The sequence below is a fragment of the Rhodnius prolixus genome, unplaced genomic scaffold (assembly GCF_049639745.1).
Source record: "Rhodnius prolixus isolate KJV_2025 unplaced genomic scaffold, Rpr scaffold_7, whole genome shotgun sequence".
NCBI classification, from domain to species: Eukaryota; Metazoa; Arthropoda; class Insecta; order Hemiptera; family Reduviidae; genus Rhodnius; species Rhodnius prolixus.
The window spans coordinates 4364820-4389564 of NW_027411582.1; the positions used below are offsets into that span (position 1 = coordinate 4364820).

At 37.9% G+C, this 24745-nt stretch overlaps 1 protein-coding gene across 3 annotated transcripts in view; it reads right to left on the reverse strand.

Annotated features, from left to right (window-relative positions):
• The window catches only part of sog (chordin short gastrulation), a 139370-nt gene that overhangs the window by 26976 nt on the left and 87649 nt on the right, over positions 1–24745 (reverse strand). For all 3 annotated transcript variants that reach the window (XM_074113509.1, XM_074113508.1, XM_074113506.1), the window contains 2 exons: positions 21578–21681; positions 5540–5672 (listed from right to left, as the gene is read on the reverse strand). In XM_074113509.1, the coding sequence (XP_073969610.1) occupies positions 5540–5672; positions 21578–21607 (163 nt within the window). In that variant the 5' untranslated portion in view covers positions 21608–21681. The remainder of the gene's footprint in view (positions 1–5539; positions 5673–21577; positions 21682–24745) is intronic.

Consider the following 24745-nt stretch of genomic DNA (forward strand, 5'->3'; position numbering starts at 1 on the left):
AAAGTGGCCTGAGCAAGAAGTGGTTTTCATAAGGCGAAAACTTACTGCTGTGACCAGATGAACAAAGAAACTGAATCGATAATTAGCTTTTGTGTAAAATTAGCCCAAAATTTATTGAATCGATTTCTCAAAATTTGTTTTAATCGAAACTAATCCGAAGTTTTTTGAAGATAGCACATGTACAACATACACATGTACATACAACGTTAATTTGTAAATATTTCCCAATAAAATGCATGGATTAACCTCTAATGTGTCATTTAAGTTTAATGTACGGACTCACGTACTGAATTTGATTTACTGGAAGTTATTTGTAGTTGTGTGGTCTTGGGAGAGTCTATCTCAGTAATTTGTTCCGTTTGTATCTTAGTCTGAAGTGTCTTGATCTTCAAAATACTACAGGTCCCAGACTTCAGAACGAAGTAGATGTTGAGTAATATCGACCAGGTTGACCACTTGGTAAAGTCATCTTCCAGTCGCTTTGAAGAAATAGTAAAAATAGTCTCGTAATTCAGATTACTAATAAGCAAAGAGCCAAAGAGACCTCCTGTATTTGGGTAGGAATCAGATTACTCTGATCGCACAGGACTATTCACGGGGGCATGGTAGGTTCAGGAAGAATCTGTGTACAAGGTAGGGGGCTTATAAGCTCGGAACCGTTGTGTGAAGAATGTGTCAGGAAGAGTAGGAAATGGCCTCTTACCTGTTGTTCGATTGAGCTGCAATCGAGAGGTTGCACTATGATATCTTTGGAACTGTAGAGACCAAAGGAGATAGTAGCGCAAAAAGAACTAGTAGGGAAAGTCCTCAATCTTCTCTTAGTAAGGGAGGTTTCATCTACAAGATCCAAAAAAGGGGAAGACACAATAAGCCTCAGGTGGCTGCGCTGTCATGGGGCGTAGGTCACTTCCCGCTTTCCTAATCTTAATCTTAATCTTTACTAATAATCTTCATCAAGGCTGAGTGTTGATGAGATTCCCTCCAAACTGCTGCTGCGCGGGACCCCGGATAGAAGACGGAGGGTAGGGAGACCTAGACTGTGTTGGAATGATGGAGTTGCCCAGGACGCGAGGGAATATCCTCGGACTGCGGTAACTCGGATGGCGGCCGCTAGAGATAGAGACGGAAGCATATTGAGGAGGCCAAGACCCACATCACTGGGTTGTAGAGCCAGGAAAGAGGAAGAAGAATAATCGTCATTACCTGATCCTTTTTGTGGGTAGAGCAGATCCAATTTGTTGATTCAGAGTTAAGTCAGTGGTACTTGGCTAGGCGGGAAGACTGGGATTGATCGACTTTTATTTTTTTCGATTTATGTGTAACAAGAAAATGGCTAATCGAGTATCTTTTTTCGTCTTTGTAGTACTTCAAAATATTCATTTCCGGTGGAAAATGTGTTTTACGATCGTATTAGTTCTAGTTTGCCAGCCAGTAAAGCGGAAGTTACGCATACACGCTGAACACGTACACATACACGCAAACTATATTTATTTAGTATAATTTTGTAATGTAAACATTAGAATTGCGTAGGCGGAAGCCGTCCGAGGAAAATGGCCAGCTTACTAATGAGAAGCTAGATTTGTGCGTTTTTTTTTGTTTATTTTTATTCATTTTAGCTTTAATAACAGCTGGTAACTAAACTGCACACAGGACAGACAAACTGAAACGACTGTATTGTTGGTCTCCCGCCCCCGTCACTTGTGCGTGTCCGTGTGTGAGATAGACACACGGACGTATATGTAGAGAGAGAGAGAGGTAGAGAGAGCCCCACCTCTGTGTGAAATTTTATAAGGTCACACTGGTCTGAGAGAACACCCTATAAATATATATATAAATACCTTAACCGTAAGGGACAAGAATAGAAAGACCCGCAAGTAAACAAATTAGTTTTCTATGTGTGGGTATGTATTTAGTGACTAGTCTTTGTTAGCGTGTTAGTAAGTGTTATTAGGTCTTTCTTTTTTTGTCATTCTTAGTGTTACATCACTTATTTACTTGCATCATGCACAGAGACAGACAGACAATTAGTTTTTGCTGTAAGGGAATGATTAATTTTTGCTTTTGTTATAAAATGAAAATTAATACACAAGTTAAAACTAAATTACAAAAATTTTACATTAAATATATATATTTTTTAATCAAGGACGAATTCTTTTTTTATATTTTTTTATTTTATTTACTAACTAAGGTTTAAAAATAGCAGAAAATAAAATACGTACCGTGTAAACATGGCGGTTAGAGATACACCCTGAGTGGACAGAGAATTTAGATGTTTTCAAATTTAAATAATTACTAACTTTCCCTTGCTACTGAAAATTTCCGAATTCGGGTATTCACAAACCCCCCCCCCAAAAAAAAGTTTTCGAAACAATAAATAGCATGAACAAAATCGCGTGCTTGTCTATCCAAAATCCAAAAATAGATGTGTAGTTCTTTCTGTTGGAGCAATGGCAAGCCAAGAGGATGCTGGCTTTTTTTTTTTAGATTTCCTCTTCTCAGAAGGCGCCGCCAACCAGGTTACTTTGCAACTTAAGTGTATGGTCCAAAAAGACATTAAGGAAGGATCAAGGGAAGCTGGCAATTGATTGTAGATTGTAGATTGTATTAGAAGGGTGGTTCCATCAAAAAAGGGAAGGAACGCAGGCGAATCCAAAATGGTTCCTATTGTTCCCCGGCTCACCACTCATCTCATGAGAGATACCGGGGGCTTCAAGATCAACAAATCCGGCTAAAGATTGCCAGATGCCTTTTACAATAAACTAATAAAGTAGCAACAGGACACCAGAGGAGCATGGCGACTCAATCGCTACAGTGAACCTGAATAAACCTAGAAAGTTCTGGTCAAGATTACCAGATACCACAATCTTCGGTAGGGAAACATAAAGCAGGCAATAAGATGATTTATGAATATCACCAAGATTTGGCCATGGATATACCAGATATATATAACTCGCCTCTGTGCAGAATCAGTTAAGTGATCTTTACCGCTATGGTGGCGCGAAGTACTTTGATGAAGAAGATCTGGAAAACATATGGTAAGGATATGCCCAAGAGAGGGACAACGTTTCGAAACAAGGGACATTATCTTCTCTAGCAACCAATTTATGTTCTTCAGCCTGTTCAAGGCATTTTACCAATAAGAAAAAAAAAATACTTGAAAAAGAGTATCCCAGAACGGGCTGACGTCATGGAGGCAGAGCAGTGTTATCCTGGGGCTGTAAAGAAGGAGGCGTACTTCCGGATGAGAAGGCTTAAATAATGGACGCAAGTAGCAGGAACTTATTTAATGTTAATCTAAATAAGCTAGAAATATGCCTAATTGGACCCCGCTATAATTAAATCACCTTGCCTTGTACGCTGATGACGTGGCCTTTTACACGTCATCTTGGAGAATGGACACCAACAGACTTACTCTTGCAGCAATAGACAGACTAACAAAATTCTGCAGCAAATGGAAAAGATTAAAATTAACCACGACAAGACTAACGCTATACTCTTTACCAAACGTAGACCCACTCTTAATCGACAAATCAGATGTAATAACACTCTCATTCCGTGGTCTACCTGCATGAAGTACTTGGGGCTAACTTTAGGACAACAAACTGACTTTCACTAAGCACGTTCAGGACAAAGTAAACTCAGGCAAACTGGACTATACGACTATTATTTCCTCTTCTCTCATGTGACTCCAAAATGACTGTGACTAACAAACTACTCCTCTACAAAGTAGTCATTAGGCCGATGTTGCTGTACGCCTGCTCCGCCTTGGAGCCTGTCTTGTAGTAGCAACATCAAGAAACTTCAGATAACCCAAAACAGACTCGCAACAGACTCCACGACGCACTAGAATTGACTCACTCCACGAGACTGCTCCATTATTCCCGTACACTCCAATATCCAAAATCGTCTGCTCAAACTCCTTTCCAACCTAGACTGTCATCCCAATCCACTATGCCGCGAAATAGCCAGAAGACTGAAGACTAAAACATATTCTACTCTAACTCTCTACCACTGGCTGCAGGTTTTTCCTCTCCTTTTTTCCCTTCATTCCAATCCTCCTCACCTAACTTTTCTCTTACTTCACTTAGTTAAGAAGGTTGAAATGTATTATACAATACATTTATACTTCTATTTATTTTATGTATATATTTATTATAATAAATATTTATTATTATTCTTCTTCTTCACCATGTACACAAACCTTAGTGCGGACTTGCATGTTTCATCTGCTTGTCATCTGACCTAAACAAAACCTGCTTCTTGCAGGTCAAACGGCAAAATACGTAAGATCCTTAAGAAGAAGCCGTGTGAGTGAGAGAGCCAACCAAATTTCCTTCTTCTTTTTTTTGTTGAACGAGAAATCCAGAAGGTCGAAGAAGAGATAGGAAATTGAAGCGTGGTGAGAGATTATACCGGTCCAGTTAGAGTAGCGCGCAGGACGAGCTACTGTCCGCGTGTGGCGTCTGGAGCAATATCTCCAGGTAGGTGGCCATCTACCACCACTGGAGTAGCTGGACTGTCAGCTGTACCACCTACCGCCGGCTCCCAGACTCTGGGACACACTGTAGCCGCAAACCGGAACACAGACACACATACACAAACCTCTTATTCATGAAGACATCTTCATAGCACTGTTATGAGGTGGATTAGCCCACTCACTACTGGTTCAGCTACTCCTCAGTCTTCACCAAAACTCTTCGGCTTTTATCTCATTATTGGAGACTCTTATTTCCTCTTTATCTTGTCATGTTTCCTGCAGTGCGGAAGCAATTCTTTGAGGGTATCATTTTCTATCCAGAGATTTCTTCCACCCGATTCTGCTCGAATTGGCAATTTTAGCAACATTTAATAAGTTAGGTGAGCGGGAATGGTCACGAATGTGGCTTTGTAAGTAGGAGAACCCCAGTTCGAATCCCGCGGGAAGCTACTTTTTATTCGTTAGAGAAAATGTTAATAGTAAAGTATGTGCTTCCGACTACGTCACCTAATTAACAGCTGGACGTTAAGCCTCCCTGAAAAAATAGACGATTACTTCATTTTTTTCACTTTATCTTTCAAGATTCGATCCGACAACCTCCTTGTTGGAAACCGCGTCATTATCATTAATCTGCCACTGTACCTCCTTTCCACTGTCTCAAGTTATGAACTTTCTCAACTATTTGGCATATTCGTATTCCCTCACCTACTGATCTCAAGGAGTATTTTTTTGTTTTTTAATTCAGAGAATCTGGACATGATAACTTTTGCTTTAATCAGTTTTCTCAGGAAAATCGGGAAAAGGTGTCTAATTACAGCACGGTTAATGTTAGCTAAAAATGAAATATTTTTTTCGGACATTCAGAACTTGATGAGACTTATTTACTCACTCGGAAGTCGTTAGAGTGTTCATGAGAGATTTTCCAAACCAACTATTCTTGCAAACAGGAAACAGCGATGATTCTGTGCTTCATTGATATCAAAAGATTTTTTGTGGCTGATTCCATCAGCAATTTTCTTGTGCTTAAGAGAAATTTATCCAGATAAAAGAAATCTTACTTACTGTTCAAGTCGGATGGACAAACTTTGCAACATCTGCCCGGATGTAGAACTGGTTCATCGCAACTCGGCTTCGGGCATTCGTGTTTAATATTTCGGCAGTGCACTTTACCAATAATTCTTCTCTTTTTCTGCACCTGGAACCCAAAAAAAAAAACAGGACTTAGATTTTAAGTGAATTCTTGGTGCTGAAACGATTGGAGCTTAATCAGATCACGAAAACAGGTTTTTCACTTTAAGGGAACTTCACCTTCCTAGAATAATTAAATGCCCTAAAGGAAACCTTCTCCCAATCAGAACTAGCACTTCCGAAACTTGCCCAAGATCCTCGTACTTCCTGTGGCCAGTTTTTACAACGAGAGAGAGAGAGAACTTGTTTATAGTTCATTCTCCCACAAATATTTCTAGCTGCGACTTACCGTAAACAATTATATTTCTGCCGAGTAAGCATGACCGCTGACCGCGGGTCATTAATAACCCGTCCGTTCTCATCACCAAGGAATTCCTCAATAATATACACTTTATAATTTCTAGCTGGGCTAAAAAAAATAATAAAAATAAAATATGTAAAGCTTGTGAGTGATGTGGTCCAAGTCACAGTTTGAAGATTAATGAATTTCTTTGGAGGAACGTTAATTTCTTTGGCAAGTTACACCAGTGTCCCCCTAGAGTGCATTGCTCAAACATTTTTTGCTTCACACTCAGAGAGAAATCTTTAAATGTTACGAAATATTAAAGTATTTATTCTAGTCTATTTTTTTTTTCTGATATTCTAGAAAATATTTAGCTTATAACACCAAGGGAAACCTTCGGCGAAGTCTTACCTTGGCTCAAGTTTTACTCTCAACTCCAGACAGCAACCAAAAAAGAGTCGACCACTATCAATTAAAATTAATTTTATGGAAGCGATTTGATGATCACATCTTCAAAGTTAGTTTTTTCCCGTAGTTTACTTAACGACGTGACCGCTTACAAAGAAACCTCTATATAAGTTTACCTAAAAAAATTATTAAAGTAAAAAAACACGTAAGACTTAAAAAGCACAATATGTCGAAAGGTGGTCCAAATCAACGACAGAAAAGTAAAGATTAAAGCACAATATTTTATTCACTAATAATTATAATAACCTAGATGGACTAATGGACTAGAGCTGTAAGGTTCTGAAAAAACCGACAAAAGTACAAACATTTAAATCCGTCAACTGTATATTAAGTTACAAAATATTCAAAAAAATATATATATATTAAAAAAATTTACAATCTCTTTCGATATATAATTTATAATCGATTAGATTTTCGATTTCAAATGTTTACTATAAATATATTTTTTTTGTTGAAAACCATTTTAGGCGCCACAATAGCCGAACAGTTAAAAGAGACTGCTAGACCCGCAAAGCTAAGATGTATTGCGGTATTGTGTTCTGATTTCCTATCAAGGCGTTACGATTTTATTTTTTATTTTTTTTTTTTTTATTTTTTTTTTTTTTTTAATTTGTTTATTTATTTTGCAACTGTATGCAGTACAATAAGCAAAAGTGATGAGTGAAAAGGGATGGCACAAATACACATGCACGTATATGCATATCCATACACATACGCGCACATGCATGTGCACCAAGGGCGTGATTGGAGTGAACGACGACCATCCAGTGATGGAAGCCGTTAGTTCGCCAGATTGGCAAGCTTACACAGCAACCATCCTAGGAGGTCGGCGTTGTGTTGAGATGGTCGCGTGGCCACCGCCGCTTTAGTCTGCGTTGAGGATTAGAAGGAAGTGTTGTGGTAGACATGTTGTGAATCAGAAGGTTGTAGTGACCGTGTAGATTTGAATGGAGTTTTGTGTATCGAGTTTGGGCTATTTCAGAAACGAGAGGAATATTGAGATCAGAGTGTATAGTATGATTGGAGACGTAGAAGGGAGCGTTAACTATTGTTCTTAGAATTTTAGATTGTAAGGTCTGAAGTCGGTTGATGTTCGATTTTTTGGCGCTTCCGTAAAGTTGTATTCCGTACGTCCATATTGGGGCAAGTAGAGCGGTATATAGTGTTCGTTTGTTTGTCAGGGTCAGTTTTGATCGTTTGTCGAGTAGTCTTTTCAACATTTTATACCTCAGATTGAGGTCAGTTCGTTTGAGTCTCGTGTGTGGGTTCCATGTTAGTCGTTTGTCAAGATGTAGTCCGAGATATCGTACTTGGTTAGTCATTGGTATGGAAGTATTGTGGAAGGAGAGAGGAGGGAGAGTTTTCTTGTTTAAGGTAAATACTATGTATTTAGATTTCATTTCATTCACTTTGATTCTCCACTTTTGCAGCCAAGGCTCTAGAAGATTGAGGTGTGATTGGAGGGCACGGCATGCTATTACAGGATCTAGATGAGGAGAAAGAATTGCAGTGTCGTCGGCGAATGTGAAAGTAATTGTAGTCGGGTTAGTTGGTAAGTCGGCAGTATAGAGAATATAAAGTAAGGGGGCTAGAATGCTTCCTTGAGGAACTCCAGCGAGTATTGGAAGGATAAGAGAAGAAGAAGAACCTTGTTTGACTTGGAAGAAACGGTCGGAGAGATAAGACTTAAGAATGAGGTAAAAGGTAGAAGACAGTAGGCGTTTGAGTTTATAAAGCAGTCCCGTGTGCCATACCCTGTCGAATGCTTGAGATATGTCAAGGAAGACACCCGGGCAATACTGCTTTAATTCAAGGGAAGTAGCGATTACATCCACCACTCGATGTGCTTGGAGAACAGTCGAGTGGCAACTCCGAAAACCGAACTGATGGTCAGGAATGATATTTAAAGGGGCTATTTCAGTTTGGAGGCGGAGTAGTAGAAGTTTTTCCAGGACTTTCCCCAGGATGGGTAGAAGGCTGATGGGTCGGTAAGAGCTTGGGATATGAGAAGGTTTATTTGGTTTAGGGATCATTGTTACAGAAGAGAATTTGTAGAGAATAGGAAAGTAAGTGGTTCGAAGTACAGCATTATAAAGAGTAGTAAGAAATACTATTGCTTTCTTGGAGAGTTGTAAAAGGATGTTAGCAGTAATCAGATCATAGCCCGGACTTTTCTTTTTGGGAAGACAGTTGATTACGTCCATGATGTCTTTAGGAGTGAATGGCTTGGGAGGAGGTGAAAGTTGTAAAGGGATGTCCAGTTCTTTGAGAATATGTTCAGTATGTTGTAAGTCTTGTACGTCGGGATGAGGAGTAAAGACTGTAGAAAGATGTTCGGCAAAGTACTGGGCTCTCTCCTCGTCGGATTTAGCCCAAGAATTGTCCGGGCGTCTTAGTGGGTGAGAAGTTTTTTTGTATTTGAGAATTCTTTTGGTTGCTGTCCACAGAGAGTTGTCTTCAGTTGTGAGTGATTGTGTATAATCAGAGAATTGGTCGTTAAAGTAGTCCCTTAGTTTTGTTGTCAGTTCTCTAGTAAGTTGGTTAAACAGTCTTTTGTGAGAGGGATATCTGGTGCGATGCCAAAGAGCTCTTGCGCGACGTTTGCGCGTTATCAGTTCTCTCAAGTGTATAGGTAGATTTAAAGGTAATGGTGCAGTTCTGTTGGGTGAAGCCCGTTGAGAAGAATGCCAAATACTTTGCTGGATAGCGGTAGTCAAGTATGCCACGTTATCGTCTAGTTGTTGAGGAGTTTTTAAGGACACATTTAAGTTCAGTTTTTCGTCAAGAGTTTCTCGAAATAAGTCCCAGTCAACAGTTCCGTTTATTAGGGTTTGTCGGGGAAGAGCTTGTTTTGGGTGAATGTCAAGGGTTAGAATGACGGGGCTATGATCTGAAGACAAGTCGTTTAATGTGTGTATGTCAGTGTGTAAAGAGGTAATATTGGAACAGATAAAGAAGTCAAGAAGGTCAGGTCTTTTGCGTGGAGAAGTTGGCCAGTAAGTCGGTTGAGAAGGGGATAAGGAAATGTAACTATTTTGATTGAGGATGGTGCTAAGAGTTCGACCTCTCGGATTCGCCACCCGGCTGCCCCAACTGGGATGCTTAGCGTTGTAATCGCCACCACATATGAAACGAGAACCGAGAGAAGAGAGAAAGGATGAGAAATCGTTTTGATGGATATTGTGGTTAGGAGGACAGTAAACAGCTGCAAAAGTGTAGGAGAAGGGCTCTGTCAGTAAAGAGACTACTGTAGATTGTAGGAAGGGTGTAGCGTTGTAGGGAATTAAGAAATGTTGTAAAGAAGTTCGAATAAGTATTGCAGTTCCTCCGTGTCCAGTTCCGTCGGGGTGATTGGTCTTGTAAGTCGTGTAGCCTGGGATGAAAAATCTTGATCTGTCAGTGAAGTGCGTCTCAGTTATAAGGGCGATGTCAATACGTTTGTCTCGTAGTAATATTTCTAGTTCATGTCTGCGGTTAATCAGTCCATTAGAATTCCAGAGGATGATGGTGAGAGAGTGTTGTGAAAGAGCCATTAAGGAGATTGGTTAGGAAGGAGTCTGGAAACGACAGTTGTAAGGAGAGATATCAGAGGTGTGATGAGGGATTTGAAGTCTGTTAAGAAGCTTGTGAGAAGTGTATTGATGTCTCCTGTGGATGAGGTTGTGGGCATTTGAGAAATAGGAGGCGGCTGAGGTCCCGCGGCCACCCTTGCATATGATAGGTTTTGGTTATTGAAGGGAGTATGCAGAGGAGGAAAGTTTCTTGACTGTTGTGTTGGAGGTGGTTGTGGAGTACTCCGTTGTGCTGACCGATGTTCGTACACGGGAGGCTGTCTCCGAGCTCGCTGCAACTCTCTGTACACCATACACCCTTTATAGCTGGCTGTATGGTCGCCGCTGCAAAGAGCACACTTGGCTGGTGTGGTTGGCATCTTGCCGCAATCTTGAGTAAAGTGCTCGCCGGCACACTTTACGCACCTTGGTCTGTGCTGACAATAGCTCTTCGTATGCCCGTACTCCTGGCAACGCTTGCACTGCACAACAATCCGTTGCTTGTGTGGCTCTTCAACCTTTATTCTAGAGTAACAAAGAGTTTCTATATTAAAAACATCTTTGTTATTTGGCCGTGGTTCGAGATCCACAAAGAAGAGAGGCAAAGTTTGTTTGGTGATTGGATGAATAACTGGAGCCACATTTCGAACAGTGTGGCCCAGCTCACTTAGTTCTTCCTTTATGAATTCGACGGGAACGCTTTGATGGAGGTGTCTTAAGACTACCCTGTAGGGTTTGTCTTCCTCCAGTTGGAAGGTATGGTAGTCTGCATTATTTTGTTTGAGGTACCTGATGATACCCCTGTAGCTGTCGATTGTTTTTGCGTGGATGACTAGATCTGAGATTCTTGCTTTACATATAAAGGTATCTCTTCCCACGAGTTGCGATAATGCAGCGCATAAAACACTGAACTGACTGAGGTTTTTCACGTAAATAGGAGGTGGCTTGTGGACACGTATTGAGGCGGGCGCTGCAGTCTCCATGTCCTGTAGATCAGTCAAAGGAGCGAAGGGATTATTAGTCAGCACTCCTGGAGGAGCCGTAACAGTTGCTAGGCCCCGAGCTACTTCGGGTTTCTCAGCTGAGGGCGTCGCTGGTTGCAAAAAGGCAGGAAGGTTTTGTGGTTGATCAATGGGGCCCTGGGGTCCTTTCTTGGCAGAGGCATTCCGTGTGCTTTTGGTTTTTTTGCATTTTTTGGGGGAGACACCGGAAGGATAGTTCCTCTTGTAAGAAGTGGACGTAGTGGACTCGTTGTCCGTGGAGGTCGCTATTACTGTGCGGTCACTAGAATTGCTCATCGTGAAAGAGAAATAAATAAGAGAATAACAATATAAACAGAAAGAGAGTAATAAAAAGTTAGTAAACAAAAAAGAAAATCGAACTATATGCGTATGTACACTGCCTAACACTAATAATAATATTTACAATTTTACAGATGATTATAATTATAAAAAAAATGTTAAAGTTACTGTCCAGGTTAAATTTATAAAATTACTTTTTTAATACACTGCTGTTATTTATATAGTTTATTAGATCCTAAAACTGAAATACTCACTAAAAATAATAATTGTCACATAATATAAGTTAATAATAATGCTAATAAATTGTCACTAGGAAAAGAAAGAAAAAACAAACTTCCGAACACAATGTACCGGAGAATGTTTTAGAAACAAGTACCACTTAAGGTAAGGTACTTACTTACCAAAAATCGGCACAAATAGTCCATAAATTACCAAAAAACTTTTAATTTTAATAAGCACAATAAATAATCGCGTCTTGCTTACGATTTTATTTAATGAGAAATTTAACAGTAAAAAGTATATTGTTTGCAAAACTCGCTATTAATTAATAAGAATTAAAATATGTGTTGATTTATAAATTTTGATGAAAATCGATATTTTAAATCGATTTTCCCGTTTTTTTTTTTTTTTTTAGATTTCTCACAAACGGCTCCAACAAATTATATTCAAACATTGTACATTGATTATTAAATATACAACTGACCGATTTATTTGATTTTTTCTTTTTTGCGTTTATTTGTGCTACAATCAGCGCTTTGGCGCTATAAGTAGCAGTGATAACAGTAGTTTAACAAATGAAGCAAACGAGTGGAGAGAAGTTACCGCAGTGGAAACACTCCAGAAACTTTAGACTGTTAGTACCACTCTCTTCACTGGAGAGGAGATCACGAGGCTCCACTGTCTTTTAAGGCGTCTTATCCCCAGGTTATCAGGAAAAGAGTTCTTGAAGAAAGATTTTGTGAGCTAGAGGATTGTTATATGAGATTGCAGGTTGAAGTGGAGTTTTCTGTATCGTGTTTTCAGCGATAAAAGGAATGTTAAGGTCAGGTTGGAGAACATAAAATGGAGCAGTTCGAAGTATTTTAAGATTGAAGGGACTGAATCCTTTGGAGATTAGAGCTTTTGGTTGAACCCCCACAGCTCTATTCCATACGTCCAGATGGTTCTTTTTTTCAAAATGGTGGTATATATCAGTCTTTTGTTGTCCATAGAGAGAGTTTTTGATCTATCGTCTAAGAGTTTTCTTACACTTTTTCACAATCAAAACGACTTAAAAAAAAAAAAAGATGAAAATGACAAAATTTTAAGAGAAAGTTTAACCTTTTGTGACAGACATGAGTGACGACAGAATATTTACAAAATATAGTCAATCACTTAGTAGAGATCTATTTAGACAAAAGACTTTAAGACAATAAAAAAAGACCTTGAACCTATATTTAAGCAAAAATTAATTAATTAACTGTAGCTACACACACTAACACAGTGATGATTGTCCATTAACTCATAGCAAACGGACGTATCTACTCCTCATAGATAGACGTATTATGTGTGTGCCCTGATATTACGAAATGAATGAACAATGAGATCATTAATAAATAAATATATATAAAAAAAAAAAAATTACAAAGTAAATAAATAGAAGAACAAAAGGCTTACATTCACAAGTTTTGTTTATATAGTAATTAATAAACAGTTCTACGAGAGAGCCAATGGAAAAATTCGAACCACTTCTCCATTCATACCGCACACATACAGATACTCGCAGCAATTAATGTATTACTCATTAAATTTAATGAATAAATCAAATCTCTATTATTTCTAACCGTTATTAATTAATGGTTTTTTGTTTGTATTTCATTTATTTTTTTTTAATAAAAAATATATGAAATTAGGTCATAACATGGTATTTGAAATAAGTAAAAATTATTTATTTGTTTTGGGAAATTTGAAATACGTAAACAAGTCAAAATGAGATTTAGATTTGGTGTTGTATTTTTTTTTTTTTTTTTTAAATGTACATCGTATATTAAAATCAACCTTATCAATAATCAGAAATTACGTAATCCTTTCTTATCAATTATTATGAATTGGTCAAACTGTATTATTATTATTATTATTTTAATATTTATTTAAAGATTTGCATTTTAATTAAATATTATATTTACAAAAATATAATCATTACAAATCAATCAATGTATAACTGTTATAGATATTAACCATAGGAGTTTACTAATCCCTACTCTACCCCCACACAGCTTTTCTGGATTCTGATACAAAAAATGATCGGATAAAACACCGAATCTGAGGTCCCATTACAGTATGTAATTGATATTAAAGTATCCCATTACAGTGCGTAACTAATATTAAAGTATCCCATTACAGTGCGTAACTGATATTAAAGTATCCCATTACAGTGCGTAACTGATATTAAAGTATCCTATTACAGTGTGTAACTGATATTAAAGTATCCCATTACAGTATGTAACTGATATTAAAGTATCCCATTACAGTATTTTACTGATATTAAAGTAACCCATTACAGTATTTTACTGATATTAAAGTATCCCATTACAGTATGGAACTGATATTAAAGTATCCCATTACAGTATGGAACTGATATTAAAGTATCCCATTACAGTATGGAACTGATATTAAAGTATCCCATTACAGTATGGAACTGATATTAAAATATCCCATTACAGTATGGAACTGATATTAAAGTATCCCATTACAGTATAGAAATGATATTAAAGTATCCCATTACAGTTCGGTTGCTTGGTCTCCTGGTCATTCTGGGATTCCGGGTAACGAACTTGCTGATAAAACAGCAAAGGAAGGAGCTGCGTTGATAACAATGACTCCTCAGCCCATTACCCCTGTATCCTATCGACGTTGTAGAACAGAGGTGGAACAGTGGATTTTGGAAGAACATCGGAAACGGTGGAGATCCCGAACTGACTGCCGCCAGGCTAAGGAAATCCTTGGCCTGTCAAGAACGGATATGGTTGGTTTTAGCAGGTCCCGGATCCGCCAGTTGGTTCAGGTGTTGAGTGGACATGCAAATTTAGCATATCATCTTTTTAAATGTGGCCTAATCCAGTCGCCAAATTGTGCTGGCTGTGGTGAGTCCGATGAAACTGTGAGGCACTTTGTTGAGGTGTGCCCAGTTTATTCTAAAACTAGATTCCTCGTCTTCGGAAGGTCAAATGTCTCCCTACCGGAGATTGTAGCATCTGGTAATCTTAATGAACTTTCTAGGTTTATTCAGTGCACTGGGCGATTGAGTCGTCAAGCTCCCTAGTGTCCTGTTGCTACTTTGTTAGGTTATTATATTAGCATCTGGTAATTTTTAGCCGGATTTGTTTTTAAACCCCGGTATCTCTCATGAGATGAGGGGTGGGCGGGGAACAATGGGCATCAGGATTGCCTGCGTTCCTTCCCCCTTTTTGGTGGAACCGCCCGTTTTGTACAATCTAATCTAATCTAATCCCATTACAGTATGGAAATGATATTAAAGTATCCCATTACAGTATGGAACTGATATTAAAGTATCCCATTACAGTATGTTAAGAAAGGAATTATAATCCATCCAGGAAATGGGCTAATCTCTGGTTTTTTGTCACAATAAGGTATTTTTAAATGGCAGCTGTTGTGACTACCCTTGTTGATTTCAGTTTCCATTACATATTTGTTATTTTTTGTTTTGCAGTAAATTTTTGTAGTATCTTTGTAGTACAGTACACTTCTTTTGCTTTTTTTTCTCGATTAATTCGTCCATAATCGTATAGGTTATTGGTGCTGAGGTGTGGTTTGCAAAATACAATGAAATCTGCACAGTGCTCGTGTTCTAGTCGTTGTTAATGAGTCGGTTGTCTTATTTAAAAGGAACCAATGAGAACATATTATCAACAAAACGATAGTTCATTAAAAACAAAACGACTTGTTAACAATAATAACAATTAAAAACAAAATGCATGGTGAATAATGTTTGCACTATAATAATCAACTGCACTATAATTGATCAATTAATGTGTGAACACATCGCTGACTCACAACTCAGGACATCGATTCTCTATATAATAAATCTTATTGAACTATAAATTACAGTAGCAAACTATATAATAGCTCCATGGGCATTACTATAGTATTTACTTAATCTTATAGTTTAGTAATTAAAGAGCTTTTTACAGAAATAGAGTGGTATTGTTTATTTCCTTATTTATTTATCTATGGCGATAAACAGTTCAACGCAAGGCCGTTTTCTAATTTTAGTATTTCTGAACTTCTTTGTTAGGGTCGTGCAAAATGTTTTTCTGCCCCGGGGCAAACATATCCAGTGTGATGAACATTATCATTTCTTCAAAAGTGGCAACTGTTATTGAATATACTTGATCAAGGTTCAAGATTTCCTACCAAAGGGCAGCAAGCAATTAGTTTATTCTTTTTGTGTCTTGTAGGGAATGGAAGGTGTCTGTAGTTTGGCTATTCGGTGGCAGAGTCTGTTATGATGGATAATCTAGAGCAGGGGTCGCCAAACTTTTGTTTTGATCATGGACGACCCCCCCTATATAATTTTTCAGAAATCTCCATCGGCCCCCCAATAAAAGTAATTTTCAGTTAATTAAAAATAATACTATCTATTAGGTTGACTGTGTTTTGTACAATTTATTTTATGATTTTAAACATTTATTAAAGTAATTTTACATTGTGTAACAAATAGTTTTATGAAAAATATCTTGAATGTTGAAATTTAAATACCTTAATATTTATTAAATAATAAGTAAAGTAACGACAGTATTGCTTCTTAATTAATGAGATGGGTGTGCAATGGTGTTTCTTTGTAAGGTTCCCTATCTTGGGTTCGAAATTGTTTTTCCTTCGACCCTCTGGTTCAGATCGACTCCCTACTTTTGTTAAAAAGAACCCCTGGGGGTCTATATAAACCACTTTGGCTACCTCTGATCTAGAGAGTAAAGAGGAGTCTTAGGTGAACGTGGTTTTGGATGAAGGAGTGTACGGTGAATTATGAAAACAATCTCAAGGAGGAGTTGCAAGTCTTAGGAATTTCTTCTGTGTATTGTCTGGAGCCTTTTTTTTTTGATGTTACTAGTACATAGGTCAGGCTTCAAGCGGAGTAAAGAGGTAAATAAAGTGTTGTAGTCAGTTTATTGGATGAGCTTCTTAGGGAGGCGGAGGCGGCGAAGGTGGACACAAGTGGGGGGGGGACACAGTGAACAATCAGGGTTGCCCTGGATACCCCAATATGGACGCCAATAGATCCTAGAAGAACTGGCTAATACATTCCCCTTTCAATAAGCGCCCATTACTATTACTGAGAGCAGAAATAAAATATTTTTGCCTCCTAACATAATGAAACAGGAAGCGACAGTAAAACTTGGAGACTTCAGTTGGCCAGCCTGACTGGTGTCAATATAAGGCAATGTTATGTAAAGTTCAGACGGTCATCAAGACTATAAAACTTGCAGTGAAAGTGAATAAAGTACCAACACTATTAGGAGGAAACACAGAGACATTCTGCTGCAGCAAGGTGATTTAATTACATCAGCAAAAAAAAAAACATCAGACTGAAATGGCATTTCTATTGGCAAAGCTTAACAGTATTGCCAACTGTGTTTCATAAAATTAATTTTATTCTCAGAAACAATCTAAACTGGTGATCCATTCATTTTGGACTTTGACACTGATATTTCTCAAGGTGCTAACTTTATATGTTAGATACGTCTTAGTCTACAACTCAAAAGTTGCTAACACGAATTTTACAAGAAAAACTAACTAAAATAAAGACTCTTGTGACCTTTACAAGAAATTTGGAGAAAATCCTAGGTGGATTTCCAAAGGAAAACTATAAGAAATCCACTCAGAGCAAGACAATCGACTCCCTCTTTATAATATAATACAGATAGAACCATATATTATAAAGAAATGGTAGTTTAGAGGGGGAGATATCTTACCCCCTTTCAAAGAGTCCCCTTTAATCGAATTGGAAAAATTTCTAATATAAATATTATTATTATTATTACCGGAAGTACCGGAAGCAGATGGCTTCCTATCGAACGTTCTCGGAGCCTGCGGCACTAGTGGTGGCTGGAGTGATCCCCATTGATTTGATGGCCCAAGAACGTAAGATGGCTTACGATCTAAGGGAAGTCCTTGGAACATCGGAGGCGAAGGTGGTGGCCAGGGATCACTCAATTCGGTCCTGGCATGAGAGGTGGCTGACGGACACCCGAAGCAGATGGACTGCACGGCTCATTCGCAACCCTTCTGAGTGGGCCTGAAGAAAGCATGGCGAGGTCGACTTCTACCTCACCCAGTTTCTTACAGGACACGGGTGCTTCACCTCGTACCTGTATAGGATGGGGAAAGTTAAAGACCCGTCATGTATCTTCGGAGACTCTGAGCTCGATGACGCCCATCAATATCAGATAATTGAAACAAAAGAAAGAAATGGACAATTTGACACAAACTGAGGCAAACAAAACTAAGAACTAGGGTTAAAAATTTCTTGTAATTTTTTTTTTTAATTTATTTTGTAATTTACAATCTGTATAAATATAGACAATAAGTAAATAGGAGGTGAATAAGATGAACTGGTGCGGGAAGAGCAGGAGGAGAGAAGCTACCCAGTGGTAGCACTCTCTATCTGAGAGAGGAGAAACGTGAGGAGGAGAATATGAGCAGGAGAGAGAAGAGATTTAGTTCTTCAGACCTCAAGGAAGTCTCGGGGCCATCGGCGATTCAGTCGGCGAGGAGTATTAGGGATGTCAGAGGAGGCGAGAGACTATACAAGTGGATTAGAGCTACTCGAGAGAGTAGTATGGAATTTTTGATTCTTGTAATTTAAATTTTTTACTAGTAAATGTTAAAAACAGCATTAATTCTAGTAGTGGCAAAATATTTCAGTCCTATCCCGGAGCTAGACTGTAGATATACGGAAATTAAATCTCTTTTAACGCGCTGGAATATCGAGGGCACTCCACTAAACAGTGGGGATCAGTGAATCCCAGCCAGCTAGTAAATTGGACACTTCTCATCATTGGCAAAAATAAATTTGTCGTTATTAAATAGCATTCTGGGGCACTTGCGGTTGGCTACGCGAATTTGGCTCCAGTATATGATCTATAATTTGTTGGAACTTAATTATTGTAACTAAATATGTTACATTATGTTAAATATGTAACAATAATGGGGACACTTTTCCTAATGCCTTGGCCCTTGCTGCTAAATAAAGAGTTAGATGATTGTGTACGGAGTAACGTCTACAGAAGATAGAGGCTGGCTAGAGAACCAAGTGAGCAAAGGTTGATTATGCTGGTCTAGACGTCTACAGTCGGTGGATCGTATCTCCTGATTAAATTAGCCGCCGAGAGCAATATAGTGCCACTCTCCTACTGTCAGCACAAGAAGAACGTGGCACTTGGCACAGAAAACTGTTCTCCTACAACAACAACATTCACAACTAGCACCATTTTTTTTGCCACCAGTTGCGCCAGCACAACAAACTGCAAGCCCTCTAACTATAGCTTGCCGTCACTCACATACACACACACTGCCACCTAAATAACGGAAGATATAAATAAATGCAACATGAAAATATATGGAGATGCACTGGTCACAAGACGTCGGCCTCTTTTCAAATAATTCACACAACTAAACAGCTGATAAAAACCATTAACCAAAACTGTGACCTGACTACTCACTCGACTTTCCCTTACTGCTTCTCAAGGTTCTAACTTACAACTTACTTCTAACTTACTTACTTACTTACTTATTTTATATTAAACTCTTATCAATATCACACTTTAACCGAACATTACACTGATTAACCTCAACTCCAGCTGGAGAACATTCCAGAAAAATTAAGTTATAATAAATTGTGGCTGAAATTGTAACCAATTTCTATTTGCCTATTTTTTCAGGCAGGCTTTACGTCCAACTACCAATTAGGTGGCAGTGGACGGAGGCGACTAGCAAACATACTTTACTATAAATTTCTTTTACTAAACCTTAAATAAAATCCAAGACTTAGAGAAAGAGAATCGGACCCACTAAACCAACAATAAATCTTAGCATTGCGGGTCTAGCCTATAACCGCCTGACATACTTTACTATAAATTTCTCATATTAACCTCATTAAATAAAATCCAAAGCCTAGACCAGGGGAATCGAACCTACTAAACCAACAATACATCTTAGCTTTGCGGGTCTAGCCTATGCCTATAACCGCTCGGCTACCGTGGCGCCTAATGTATTTCTATATTAATAATTTATTTTTTGCCCAGCTTTCGACCAAGGAACTAGATCACCTTCAGGGCTGATGCTTCAAATATAGTATTTTTTTTAAATTGTTAACAGCTAAGGTTGGTGAATGTTCTGCCTTACAATGTAAAAAAATACTGTAATTGAAGCAGAAACCTTGAAGATAAATAGGTCGGAAGCGCTGGTAAAAATAAATAAACAATTATGATCGAATTAATCGTTATTGATTAATCGTTCTTCTTTTTTAAATTAATGAATCGATTCCCCCCCAAAATACTCCGAAACAGATTTACCCATTTACACATTAAAAATCACTCAGAATTCCTTAACTGAAAATCTGTGGGAGTAAAACTAAGTAATCGTTATAATAATTCAGAAAAATATGAGAAACTGTTAATATCAGAGACAATTTTCTGCATTACTGTTTGCTAATTTATCAAATGGAAGAAGAATTCATGAGAATTGGACAAGAACAATATTATAAACAAAAGAGTATAAATGGTTTGAGAGAAAGTTAATGGACGTGAAAGGTATATGACAAAGCGAATCTCGCGAGACAGGTCTGTACCTGTCTAACAATGTCTAGCCAAGGTGTACAGTTTTATGCCAGCTAGCTGGGGGTATGTCTCAAGACCAGTACAATTTAGAAGATTAAACTGGATTTTAGAGGTTTTTAAAGAGACCAGCCAGAGTGGAGTATTGGGCTGGCTGCCATCATCACTACGCGCTCGCGCAACCTCACATTACACGCGCACAACAGTTTCTAAGAACTCAACTACATATCTTGTCTACAAACATATATATTTTCGTACAGGAAGAGAGGCCAAGTCTAAATCGCTTGTTGCAACGAAAAACCATTTCACTGCATGGCCTTTTAATACTGCACTCATATTTAACTACCTCTTAGCACTGTTTAGATAGAAACTTCTGGGTTCGTGTCAATTTAAGTTTTCATACCGGAAATAACTGTTTCCGGAAACTGGGAAAGTTACAATCGTGTACCATGAATCGGAGATATTAAGTTGAGCTTCCTGCGATTCATAAAATCCAGGACTTAGAGATAGGGAATCGAACCCACTAAACCAACAATACATCTTAGCTTTGCGGGCCTTGCCTACAACCGCCTAACATACTTTACTTTACATAGTTCGGCTTATATCGGTATCCCCCAGTAACTCAGAAACTATCCTCCTCTCCCTGTAATGGTAAACCGAATTCTCTCTCCATCTCTGGCAGAAAATCGGAAAATCCAGTCCAATGAAACTATCACACCCCAAGCCGCATCTCTCTCTCCCTCCAAAGAGAATTTCAAATCTCACACCCCTTATGACGTCCGGCTCTCTTGAGCGTTTCATTGACCAAAGTTTGTATTTAGAACCCACAGATACAACATAAAAGGAATTGGACACAAAAGACTTTATCGACTTCAATAACAGATCTAGTCACTCCCTGAGATACTTACGAACGACTCGTATATACAACTTATAATCCTAGCTAGACACATGAAATGGGGGTTCAACCTGAACGTTTCAACCAATCAATTCAAAATGCTCCAATCATGTACACATAATTTTCTACTAAACACTTTTTTGGATACTACAGATTTCACAACGGACACTTCCGGAGAAAACCGGAAATCTGATGGGAAACGCAACACTTTCCTTAATTAGTAACTCAAGGTAATAACTGTTTTGGTCATGTCCTTATGTCTGTATGTTGTGAAAATAATCAATTTAAAAAGAACTAACATTACGACAGGTAAAAACGGAACTGTGAACAAGTAGGAACTAAGTTATCACCTCGTGCTTCACATACGGCTGTAAGTGAATTGGAAGGACCAAAACTAGAAGTAGCGGAACCTCCATTATCCAGACGATGAGAATTTTTCTCTCCTCAACACAAAGAAAAAAGGAAGAGTCAGAACCTTCGAGAATTACGTACATAAGAGAAAGTCTGGGTGGGCTTCAATAGTAAAAAAAATACCTTGGACAAAAAAAAAACAAATTTAGTTATAATGGTGAATACCTACCGGAACACATTGGCATTTGATGCAATACATGACACCAAATGGTGGTCCAAGATCTGCGAACCATGTACTGCCAAGTTCACGCACTTCCTTGCCCAGCTGACATTCTGCCAAACAAAGAGAGCCACAAATTAAATAAGGTACTGAAATTACATATAAATAAAATAAATGGAAGATATTGGAGGATGTTGACCCACAAGAAGCGTAGCGAGTGGGTAACTGGCCGAACCAATGAGAATAACATTTCTCTTAAATGAAAAATATATTTTGATTTTTTTTAATCGCTTCAATAATTTAAAAGATAAAACTTTAAACTTGGAAGAAAAGGCTGCCCGCTAGAACTTAAGAAACTAATTAAAATTGCTATTTTTTTAAATTTTATTTTGTGCATCAACATCTGAGCTTTTTTCAGTGCACTGCCGTCTTCCGGTGTTCCCTTATTGCTGTCCCACTCCATCCTTTACCGGGGACTGTGAGCTGCAAGAAGCTTTCTAGCAAGGTCCTCTCCTCTTTGCGTAGATTGCAATGAGGAGGAAGAGGATTTCAGGATATATAATAATGGATATGTCCACGTTATGTGGTAGAAAGGAAACGAATGTTTGACGTCATATAAAGGTATTTAGATGCACCATTTCGCTACAAAGACATAATATTCTCCACCAACATCTATGTGCTTAAATCTGTAGCAGAGCTAGCAATGAAATATGAATGTATTTAAAAGTTATAGAATGAATGCAAGAGAATGATTACGTGATTTTAATTTCGGTTAAGCAATAAGGATGGCAGGAATATAGAGTACTGATCCATCCATTAGTTGTAAGTTTGTAGGTAAATAGTTGTATATAGTAGAGAGATAAATGTGTGAAGCGAATGTATTTATAAGTAAGAATGGAGAGTGAGTGATTTTCTAGTGATGAGCACCTAGACGATGCTGGCTGTATGGCGGAAGCCAATGCCAAAAAAAAAAAGCCAAAGCTTCTAGCAAGAGAAAATCTAAGGGCCAGCAGCTGGATTCGAACCTGCGGTCTTCAAGTTACAATCCACAATATCCCTAATCTTTTACATGTGACGGGATATTTTAAACCAATTATATCGTCACTTAGATCTCCCTAGTTTATGCTTACAATAGTCATTACCACAATAACATAAATAAAACAAAAAAAAAGGATACAGTGGCGATCATGGTGGAGGAGAACTTCAATGGTTTAGTGACCCGTTCGCCACAAAAAGATCTCCTGTCTGGAGAGTAGCCATTTTTATAACAGCAATGAATTTGACAGCTAGCCTATGATTATGTTCGGATGTGGAGGATGCAAAAAAAATCGTGATGAATGTTTTGCTGTGTTGTAAACTACATCATGCTCACAGACACACGTACACTCAAGCCGCCACACATATAAATGGAAACGTTGAATGTTTGTCTTAGTGTATGTAACTACTACTACATCAACACAAACGGAAAGGGAACAGATTTATTTGTTTGTGTAAGTAAGTTTTTTCTTTTCTTTAAAGCACATTATGTTATTTTATGTTCTTTAGCAGAGTGAGGTTCTTTTTAAAAAAAATAGAACATATTTCTATCAATATGGAACACCACCACCATAACCATATAGCTGGAGAATTAGAATAAACCAAGTGAGCAGTAATTTTGAAATAAAAATAGAGTTCTAACAACTTCTTTCAAATATATTGAATAAATAATAGTAATAAAAGTAATAAATATCTGTTTTATATTTAACTTTAGCTGTTTTTTTTTTACAAAAAATTATTTATCATCCTAAACTATAAATATGACTCCTAAATTTAATTACGATGAATCACTAATATCTTTTAGTTGCCATCAAATACGCTTTTTTACAGTAAATAGTTTTTTTTTTAATATGTATTGTTGGTTTAGTGGATTCGATTCCCCTGGTCTAGACCTTGGATTTTATTTAAAGGTTAATATGAGAAATTTATAGTAAAGTATGTTAGGAGGTTATAGGCTAGACCCGCAAAGCTAAGATGTATTGTTGGTTTAGTGGATTCGATTCCCCTGGTCTAGACCTTGGATTTTATTTAATGGTTAATATGAGAAATTTATAGTAAAGTATGTTAGGAGGTTATAGGCTAGACCCGCAAAGCTAATATGTATTGTTGGTTTAGTGGATTCGATTCCCCTGGTCTAGACCTTGGATTTTATTTAAAGGTTAATATGAGAAATTTATAGTAAAGTATGTTAGGAGGTTATAGGCTAGACCCGCAAAGCTAAGATGTATTGTTGGTTTAGTGGATTCGATTCCCCTGGTCTAGACCTTGGATTTTATTTAATGGTTAATATGAGAAATTTATAGTAAAGTATGTTAGGCGGTTATAGGCTAGACCCGCAATGCTAAGATGTATTGTTGGTTTAGTGGGTCCGATTCCCCTGGTCTAGACCTTGGATTTTATTTAATGGTTAATATGAGAAATTTATAGTAAAGTACGTTAGGCGGTTATAGACTAGACCCGCAAAGCTAAGATGTATTGTCGGTTTAGTGGATTCGATTCCCCTGGTCTAGGCCTTGGATTTTATTTAATGGTTAATATGAGAAATTTATAGTAAAGTATGTTAGGCGGTTATAGGCTAGACCCGCAAAGCTAAGATGTATTGTTGGTTTAGTGGATTCGATTCCCCTGGTCTAGACCTTGGATTTTATTTAATGGTTAATATGAGAAATTTATAGTAAAGTATGTTAGGCGGTTATAGGCTAGACCCGCAAAGCTAAGATGTATTGTTGGTTTAGTGGATTCGATTCCCCTGGTCTAGACCTTGGATTTTATTTAATGGTTAATATGAGAAATTTATAGTAAAGTATGTTAGGCGGTTATAGGCTAGACCCGCAATGCTAAGATGTATTGTTGGTTTAGTGGGTCCGATTCCCCTGGTCTAGACCTTGGATTTTATTTAATGGTTAATATGAGAAATTTATAGTAAAGTACGTTAGGCGGTTATAGACTAGACCCGCAAAGCTAAGATGTATTGTCGGTTTAGTGGATTCGATTCCCCTGGTCTAGGCCTTGGATTTTATTTAATGGTTAATATGAGAAATTTATAGTAAAGTATGTTAGGCGGTTATAGGCTAGACCCGCAAAGCTAAGATGTATTGTTGGTTTAGTGGATTCGATTCCCCTGGTCTAGACCTTGGATTT